The sequence below is a fragment of the Vanessa cardui genome, chromosome 28 (assembly GCF_905220365.1).
Source record: "Vanessa cardui chromosome 28, ilVanCard2.1, whole genome shotgun sequence".
NCBI classification, from domain to species: Eukaryota; Metazoa; Arthropoda; class Insecta; order Lepidoptera; family Nymphalidae; genus Vanessa; species Vanessa cardui.
The window spans coordinates 6,851,706-6,861,946 of record NC_061150.1 but is presented as its reverse complement, the minus strand read 5'-3'; the positions used below and the strand labels follow the sequence as shown (position 1 = coordinate 6,861,946).

Below are 10,241 nucleotides of genomic sequence, written 5' to 3'. Positions count from 1 at the left end.
ACTTCAATTTGGTGGAAAATTGGAGATCATTAAGAAATAAATAAAGTTTCTAATGGTGATATGTCTATGGGTAGTGGTGACCATCAGAATCGACCACCAAAACACTGATACCAAAACATTTTTCACATCATTGATTTAACATATCAACACCATTATTCGTAAAACAATGAACACGTACTACAAATCTATCTATATATATGGTGCCTGGGTTTGAACCCGCAATTATCTGTTAAGATGCACGCGTTCTAACCACTGGGCCATCTCGGCTCTAAAACCTCACATAACAATAAGTATTACTGTTTCACGGTAGAATACCACATGTGTGTTCTACGAATCTATAAAACCTCTGCTTTAATATTCAATGCTAATATCTCAGCTATATCATTCTACTACAAACACTACATAATATACATATATAAAACAACACTATGTATAACTTATATCAGCTTTAATTTAACTTGAAAATCCATAGAGAATATCATAGAGTATTTATGCTTTCGCCCAATGACAACGCGTTCGTTGAAGGTCATATGTTGTTTATTCACTTTCTCTCTCTTATGATTTGAATACACAACATATATATATAGTACGACACAACTTAGATGTAGCATCGGCAAAATTCGTAAAACCGATCACATCCGAATTGAGTACGCTATCGCAAATTATCAATATTTATTTCTCATGCGAATATGATCTTTACACAAACGTAATAACTTGTAATATCGCATGACCTGATATATTCGTCAATTTGACGCGTCGCTTCACACGCACTCGCTGTCTCGGGTCGAACTGACGCGGGAATCTATAGCGACGAATAGCGTCGAGTGGCGCGATAGGGAGCTGTTTCTGTTGGTTGTGAATCGGCAGTGATCGGTTTTATTATCATTCCATTGCATTTTCCGATGCTACATCTAATTTGTGTCGTACTATACATATATGTATATACAACTAGTTGCCCGAAACTTCGTTCAAATTTTAGGGTATTAGTTGTCATTTGTTAGTAAAAAAGTAGCCTTCCTCGGAGTTCAAGTTTGCTTCATAGCAAATTTCATCAAAATCGGTTCAGCGGTTTGGTCGTGAAAGACAGACAGTATTAATTTCACATTTATAATATTAATATATATTTTTGTTCGTATATTATTGTTCTTTACGTCTATCCATTTTTAAGTTTGTCGTTTCATAATTAATACATTTCTAAAATCATACTTTGGTAAAGAAGGCATATTATACCATACAAGATTATACAGACTATAAAAAAGCGTGGAATTAATACTTGTTGATTTCCAGGCAGTAAAATAAAATAAAGTAACAGCCTGTAAATTTCCCACTGCTGGGCTAATGGCCTCATCTCCCATTAAGGAGAGGGTTTGGAACATATTCCACAACGTTGTTCCAATGCGGGTTGCTGGAATGCACATGTGGCAGAATTTCAATGAAATTAGACACATGCAGGTTTCCTCACGATGTTTTCCTTCACCGAGCACGAGATGAATTATAAACACAAATTAAGCACATATATATAGTGGTGCTTGCCTGGGTTCGAACCCGAAATCATCGGTTAAGATGCACGTGTACAGGCAGAATGAATATTGAATACCATCAAATCTGGTTCAGTATTTTAGTCGTTGCAGACAGACATACACATATATATTACTATTGATATAGTTTAGAACTATAGAACCAATTAATTAATTAAAATAAATTTTTCATAATAATCTACTCGAATTTGTTCATTTTTTGTATATGGCAACACCTATCGTTACCACAGATAATATATTAATGATATAACTGCATTCCTTACTCGCCTTATAGGTTATAAGTCAAAAGATATCACTAATTAATAGGCTATTTGACAATGCAAAAAATAAATTGTGAATTATTGTAATCAGTGTATATTATGAGTTTAAAAATGGTTATTCACTAACGAAAGTTGAAAATAATATTTATTCAAAAGTTTTTAAGCGTTTGTCACGTGACACAAAACGCTCCAGATTGGCCGGGCTTATGATGACGTCAATTGCTAGTTAACCTCGATTGCTTACTATGTTCCACGGATTAAAATACAGGCAAGTGACGTCACCGAACCCATTGCAGCGCCATTGTCCAAGTAGCGTTTTCGCGTGATTTAAATATGGAATTTTTAATATGATATTTTTCGGCAAATATGTACTAGAAATAAAATCAACGTTTTACTGGGTTACGTAACCTCTACTAAGTAATATAAAATTGTTTTTAAAAACCAGTCAAATAGCCTATTATTGACATCGAATACTAGATAATTGTATTCGCTATTTTAGCCTCACTGTAATGTTTGACGCACTCCAATCATTTTTATAATACATAAGCACCGCTTACTTCTTTAAATCAGTAATTATTTAATAATTACTCTGAATAAGATTCTATAAGTTATCAAATCGAATAGGCAGACTGCCTCCAGGGCAGGTGAATCTGGTGTAACTTGCATCAAGTCATCAAATATTCCAACAATAAAAAAGTATCGATTTTTTTATCATGGCAACACAGTCCGAATACTGTCATTACGATAACAATGGAACTTCAGTAAGTCATCATCAAATTTTTCCAACAACAAAAAAGGTACCGAATTTTTTTATCCTGGCAACACTTGTTGATGATAACATTAAATCCATTTATCGTCTTTCTTCCCGTTCAGCAACGGCGTAGATTCTTCTTTGCAGTCTTTAATCGGACTTATATCCGGTTTGCCGCTGAAGTATTTAGCTGAGTTTGCTTTTGATACTATATATGGCACTCCAGCTAGGTCCGAAGTGAGGGGATTGTAGTACTGACGGTAGCAAAGCACTGAAACCGTGAACCCCAAGATCGATCCCACCAGGACATCTGAAAACCACAATCCCATAATTCGTATATATGAACTTTTTTCCCAACTATCAATATCTGATGGTACGTGATCACCACCAATCAGACAATGGCGCTGTTGGAAATATTAACCATCCCTTACATCACCAATGTACCACCAACCTTGGGAACTGAGATGTTATGTCCCTTGTGCCTGTAGTTACACTGGCTCATTCAAACCGGAACACAACAATACTGAGTACTGTTGTTTGGCGGTTGAATATCTGACGAGTGGGTGGTACCTACCCAGACGGGCTTGCTACCACAACCTACCACCAAGTAAGTCATTTAACAACTATATTAAGAGAAGCTACCACCGTTTCGTAATGTACATTCTACCTAGAAGAACCAGTAAGAAAATCAATAGTTACTCATTTTCAACATTTAAAAACACAAAGTTAATACAATTATATATGTATGTTATATATCCTGCCTGGAAGTCAACAAGTATTATACCCAAATATGAATATAATCTAAATGAAAAGTGTCGTAAACGATGATTACAGATTCAAATCCAGGCAAGAACCACTGAATATTCTGTTAATATTGTGTTTATAAAAACATCGTGAGGAAACCTGCGTCGAGATGGCCCAGTGGTTAGAATGCTTGCATCTTAACCGATGATTGCGGGTTCGAACCCAGGCAAGCACCGCTGATTCATGTGCTTAATTTGTCTTTATAATTCATTTCGTGCTCAGCGGTGAAGGAAAACATCGTGAGGAAACCTGCATGTGACAAATTTCATAGAAATTCTGCCACATGTGTATTCCACCAACCAGCATTGGAACAGCGTGGTGGAATATGTTCCAAACCTTCTCCTCAAAGGGAGAGCAGGGCTGTAGCCCAACAGTGGGAATTTACAGGCAGTTGTTGAGGAAACCTGCATGTTTCAACGAAATTCTGCCACATGTGTTCCACCAACCCGCATTGGAACAGCGTGATGGAATATGCTCCTAAATTTCTCCTCAAAAGAGAGGCCTTAGCCCAGCAGTGGGAAATTTACAGGCTGTTAGTATTAATATACTATTACATAGCTGACCTATTAGAAAATCTGATGGTATACTTATTTGTTTATCTACGATATGAATGGAGTATATTATATATTGATGACCTCCTTGGTCGAGCGGTGTGTATACCGGTTTTCATGGGTACGCCACTCAGGTCCCGGGTTCGATTCCCGGCCGAGTCGATGTAGATTATCATTAGCTTTCTATGTTGTCTTGGGTCTGGGTGTTTGTGGTATCGTTACGTCTGATTTTCCCTAACTCAAGTGCATTAGCTACTTACATTAAGATCAGAGTAATGTATGTGATGTTGTCTCATGTTTATTAAAATTATTATTATTATACGAATTACCTTGCCAGTGATGATGGTAGTCACAGGTCCTGGACAGTGCGATACAGCCTGCCATCACGAGGGGTATGATTGTGGTCAGCACCCTGGCCCCTGACCCACGCCTCCTGGATATCGTGCCCAATCGTCCACAGATCCAAGCTGACGCGATACCCAACGAACAAAATGACACTGTGAAGAAATCGATGGTTCGTAAAATGGAATTTGATAAAAAAGAAACTTGGTTAATTGGGACCAGGGCCGTATTCAGGGGAGGGCAACCGGGGCAATTGTCCTGGGGCCTCCACATGAGTGGGGGCCACATTTTTCAGCAAGTAAACAAATACCGAGATATAGTCAAATTATAATAATGTTATTATTTAATATTTTAAAAGTTACCGATACAAGTAAATAAATCATAGCTTAGTGATTGAAATGAAAAAGTAATTAATTCATGATAGTATAATTATGGTTGTTCACGCTTCTGTTTGTCTAGGGCCCCCACTGCTTTGTGGCTCGGGGGCCTCCAGACCTTTAGATCCGACTCTGATTGGGACCTGGATAAGTGAAATACCTCCATAACTGGAACTCATACTGCGGTCCCATCACTTTGGCATTGAATCACCTCTGTTAGTTGGACGAAGCAAGCCTCTGTAACTGGGGTTTGTTCCTTATTGTATCATTACAATAACCTCTATACGTGAGACAGCAAGAGATTTTTTTATCCATAAACTTCAGTAACTGATTTTACTGTATTTTTACTAACTTATTCTTTTTCTACCCGCAAATTCCGCACTTAACTATGTATGTAATTTGAGGTATCAAAGTCTCCAAGTTTTAGTTTTGCTTTACTACCATAAAGGTGTTATGCATGTATTTGCAAAATGCCAAAGCGCACCTCTATATCTGAGACAGGTATTTATTTATACCTGGGTATCTGAGACAGTTGGTGGTAGGGCTTTGTGCAAGCCCGTCTGGGTAGGTACCACCCACTCATCAGTTATTCTACCCTCAAACATCAGTACTCAGTATTGCTTTGTTGAGGGTGAGTCAGCCAGTGTAACTACAGTTACAATGGACATAGCATCTTAGTTCCCAAGGTTGGAGGCGCATTGACGATGTAAAGAATAGTAAATGTTTCTTACAGCGTCATTGTCTATGGGTGATGGTGACCACTTACAATCAGGTGGCCCATATGCTCGTCCGCCAAGCTATTCCATAAAAACAAATAAAAACAAAACATGGATAATTATTATTATTAATATACTAGCTGAGCCCGCAACCTTGTACGCGTTTGAATTTAACAAAAAAAAAAATAGTATTGTAGCCTAAGTTACTCACTATTATATCAGTTATATTATAAGACTCGAGATGGCCCAGTGGTTAGAACGCGTGCATCTTAACCAATGATTGCGGGTTCAAATCCAGGCAAGCACCGCTGATTCATGTGCTTATTTTGTCTTTATAAGTCATCTCGTTCGACAATCATGAGACAACCAAGTAAGTAGTAAGTAAAGTAAATGTAAATGTCCTCCTCTTCCATTAAGGAGAGGGTTTGGAACATATTCCACCACGCTGTTCCAACTGTGGTGTTCCAATTGTGGTGGAATGCACATTTGCCAGAATTTCGATGAAATTAGACACATGCATTCCTCACGATGTTTTCCTTTACCGAGCACGAGATGAATTATAAACACAAATTAAGTACATATATGTAGTGGTGCTTACCTGGGTTTGAACCCGAAATCATCGCTTAAGATGCACTGGGCCATCTCAGCTCATTACAATATCTTATGCTTAAAATAATCTTTATGTGTGTGCTGTACTTACAGCTGCTGTGCCCACTAGGGAAAGATTTCCTCCCCTCCATAATGTCGGATATGTCGCCTGTGCACTGAAGCTCTGGCGTTTCGATGCCATCAGGGAAGCAGCGGTAGAAGAAATCTGGGCGCGGTCGACCTGATCGATAGTAATAGGCTATTAGACAATGCGAAAAAGCATCAATAGGCTATTAGACTGGTTTTTAAAATCCATTTTTTTTTATGGTATAGGTTGGCGGTTAGCATATGGGCCACCTGATGGTAAGTGGTCACCATCGCCCATAGACAATGACGCTGTACGGAATATTAACTATTCCTTACATCGTCAATGTGCCACTAACCTTGGGAACTAAGATGTTATGTCCCTTGTGCCTGTAGTTACACTTACTCACCCTTCAGACCGGAACACAACAATACTGAGTATTGTTATTTGGCGGTAGAATAAGTGATGAGTGGTTGGTACCTACCCAGACGGGCTTGCACAAAGCCCTACCACCAAGAAAACCACCATTTTATATTATTTAGTAGAGGAAACCAGTAAAAGTTGATTTTTTTAGTTCTAGTACATATTTGCCGAAAGATATCATATTAAAAATTCCGTACTTAAATAACGCGCGAAAACGCTACATGGACAATATGGCGCTGCAATGGGCTCGGTGACGTCACTTTACTGTATTTTAATCTGTGGTACATATAGTAGAAAAGCAGGGTTTACAAGAAAGTGACTTCATCATAAGCCCGGCCAATCAGGAGCGTTTTGTGTCACGTGACAAACGTTTGAAAAAATGCATTTTTATTTATTGATTTTTGAATAAATTAATTACTATTGCCAACTTTCATTAATAAATAAACATTTTTAAACTCATAATAATAACCAATAGGCTATTGCACAATAGAAAAACTCAGTAACTTACTACCGCCCCAATCTAGGGTTTAAATACAGATGATCTTAGACCATATATCTAGCTAATGGACCAACGAGGCAGTCAATAAAACACTCACCAACAATTAGTTTAACCGTATCAGTTAACATTCCCGTTATCCCCAGAGCAAGCGACCAGGAAAGGAGAAACTGGAAATATAAATTCAATTATTTACTCTGTGGCCGACAAACTTCGATATTATTACATACACTGGAATCCCAATTATTCGGATGAAATAAAACCAGGGCTATACAAAATCAAAAATAAAAATAAACTTTATTCAAGTAGGCTTCTACAAGCACTTTTGAATCGTCATTGAACAATTAAGTGAAGCTACCACCGGTTCGGAAAGTAGATTCTACCGAGAAGAACCGGCAAGAAACGCAGTAGTTACTCTTTTTCAACATTTACAAAATACAGTCATATTAGTTAAATACAATTATATATGTATGTAAATGTATGCTTGGAAGTCAACAGGTACTAATTCCACGCTTTTTTATCATCTACAAAATCTTGTATCGAATAATATGCCTGTTTTACCAATGTATTTTTTACAAACGATTCGAATTTACGAAACGACAAAGTTACAAATGTCTAAAAATATTCCGTATACATGCCTCGTTGCGCCGTCAAAACATTTTTATATTATTTACTTACTAATTAAAGCCGAGACGTATGACTCCGGATAATCGGATATTCGGATAAAATCGATGTTCGGATAATCGGGATTCTACAGTATATACTCCACTAGCGACCGGATCCGGCTTTGCACGAGTACTTGATATGTATCGTTATATTATAAACAAATCACGTAACATCATTATAAATTGTAACCTATATGTTACTCTGATTTATAACCTATATTACTGTAAAATTTCATCCAAATCCGTTCAGTAGTGTTTTTCGTGAAAAGGTAACAAACACAGTGGCGGATTTACCAATAGGCTAAGCAGGCCTAGGGCGGCAGATTCAGAGGCGCTGCAAATTTAGCCCAAATTTGCTATTATCTTACAGAAATTAAAAAAATCTTATAATTATATGTATATTGTACACACATTACGTCCGTAATCCGTATACTCGTCACTGCATAGCGGGTTAGAAAAATAATCTAGTAACTGACAGAAATATCACCTAGTTTATAATCATACTAATAACTGGAAAAAACCGATGTAATGAGGATGATAGAACACAAATCATAAATTGCAAAAAAAAGTAGGGGCGGCAAAAATTGAATAGCCTACTAGTCTAGTAGGGGCAGATTTGTAAATCCGCCAAACAACAAACATACATACATCCAACAAACTTTCGCATAATATTAGTCCAAAGTAAAAAATAAAGTACCAAATCTGTCCCTGCCACCGATGTTATCAAGCCTTACCTCCAAAGCATCGTTGCAATCGTTGCACACTGCCCACGCTATCAACGACAGCACACATGGTACTGATAGTACAATCGACCAAAGCGTTCCACTGGGAACGTAGGATTCGTGCCGAGGGTATTTACAGTTATTTTCCAATTCCGAATGTGGTATCACTCTGATGAACGGATTCAATGATTCCATGTAACTGGAAAATAGAAAGTATATATTTAATTTGTGACTTCCAATCGTTATCTATCTATTGATCTTTCACGGCAAAAATATTGATACTGAATTTGATTAAATTTTGTATATAGCAAATTTGGATCCATGGATATAGGGTACCTTTTTATGTTAATTACTGACATCCCCTTAATCATGAACAAAGATGCATGCAAAGACTAGATACTAATTAATATGTTTTATTTATTTATTCTTGAGTTAATACTTTTACTCAAGATTGAACTAAACCATTGTTTGCCTTGGCATGCCTTCAAATTTGATAAATCGCAATACAGTATTGACATAATAATAAATTATCCATTTTATCTTTTTTGTAATGGTAAGTTAAGCTCATTCCAATTATGATTGTTTTCCTCTCTTGTGTAGGCTCTAGGGCACATCCTCATCAATGTAAATGATTAATAAGAATATATAAACAAATATTGTTCGGTAATATTTTAATAGCTTAAATAATAAAGTAATAACAAACAACAACAACAGCCTGTAAATTCACACTGCTGGGCTAAAGGCCTCCTCTCCCTTCGAGGAGAAGGTTTGGAACATATTCCACCACACTGTTCCAATGCGGTTTGGTGGAATACAAATGTGGTAGAATTTCTATGAAATTTGTCACATGGAGGTTTCCTCACAATGTTTTCCTTCACCGCTGAGCACGAGATGAATTATAAAGACAAATTAAGCACATGAATCAGCGGTGCTTGCCTGGGTTTGAACCCGCAATCATCGGTTAGAATGCACGCGTTCTAACCACTGGGCCATCTAGACTCCATAATAATAATAAATTGTAATATAAATAATAAATATGTAATAATTGTAATATGAATAATAAAGTGTAAACATTGATTTCTTTAATAAGTAACTCTCTCTTTATTGCACAAATCGCGCTGCGGATACATACAGCGGAAATCCATTACATTTAAAATGAATGATTAGTTTGAGCACATATTTTTCGACACAAAATCGTTTTTAACACAATATTACTTAATGTTCGAAGAACTTAATGAAATAATAAAGATATAAGTGCGGGTTTAACATATATTTGGTATATGTTTCATTCATAAAATCTTATCGAAAAATTAGATTATAACATATGGTCGCCAACTCACCAAAAAGCAGAGAATAAAAGAATACGAAGAAGAATTTCTATGAATAGATTATAACTGGCCGAGCGTAAAAGTGGCATTTTATTTTTCAATAATAATTTAATTTAATCTAAAGTAAAATATATTTATTGTTCTATTTTATTATTTTGCCAAAACATTGTATGTAGAGGGGGTTGGGAAATTTGCTTGACTTTGATAACGGTATTGCCAGTGCAATCTGTAAAATATTCCCTAAAGCTACCGACTCTTAGAACGTTAGAACTTACTTAAATAACGCTACAAGATTAAATATACTCATTAAACTCTTCGTATTGTATACAAATATAATATTAAATGTAACATTACTGCTATTAAAAGGCTTTTCAAAAGGTACGTAAGGATCTTCGGTTTGAAAGGTGAAGCAGAAATAATATTATATATTTATTTTAAGTAGTTTTACAAATTTAATTAAACTTCATCTTCTTTAACTAATATTTATTCAAAATTTATTCTTCAACAAAAAATAAAATATTTAAAAGCTAACATGATGTATAACTATATCATATGTAAAGGTTTATTCAATAAAAAAATTGAAGTACTACAAAAA

General features: G+C 36.1%; 1 protein-coding gene across 1 annotated transcript; it reads right to left on the bottom strand.

Moving 5' to 3' along the window:
* Nucleotides 1-2,052: 2,052 nt before the first annotated feature.
* Nucleotides 2,053-9,860, bottom strand: LOC124541706 (phospholipid phosphatase 5). The gene is made up of 6 exons (XM_047119642.1): nt 9,659-9,860; nt 8,331-8,517; nt 7,032-7,101; nt 6,040-6,168; nt 4,234-4,401; nt 2,053-2,859 (listed from the first exon to the last, which is right to left on the bottom strand). Exons 1-6 carry the CDS (start codon nt 9,733-9,735, stop codon nt 2,639-2,641), a joined length of 852 nt encoding a protein of 283 aa, XP_046975598.1. The 5' UTR covers nt 9,736-9,860; the 3' UTR covers nt 2,053-2,638.
* Nucleotides 9,861-10,241: the final 381 nt, after the last annotated feature.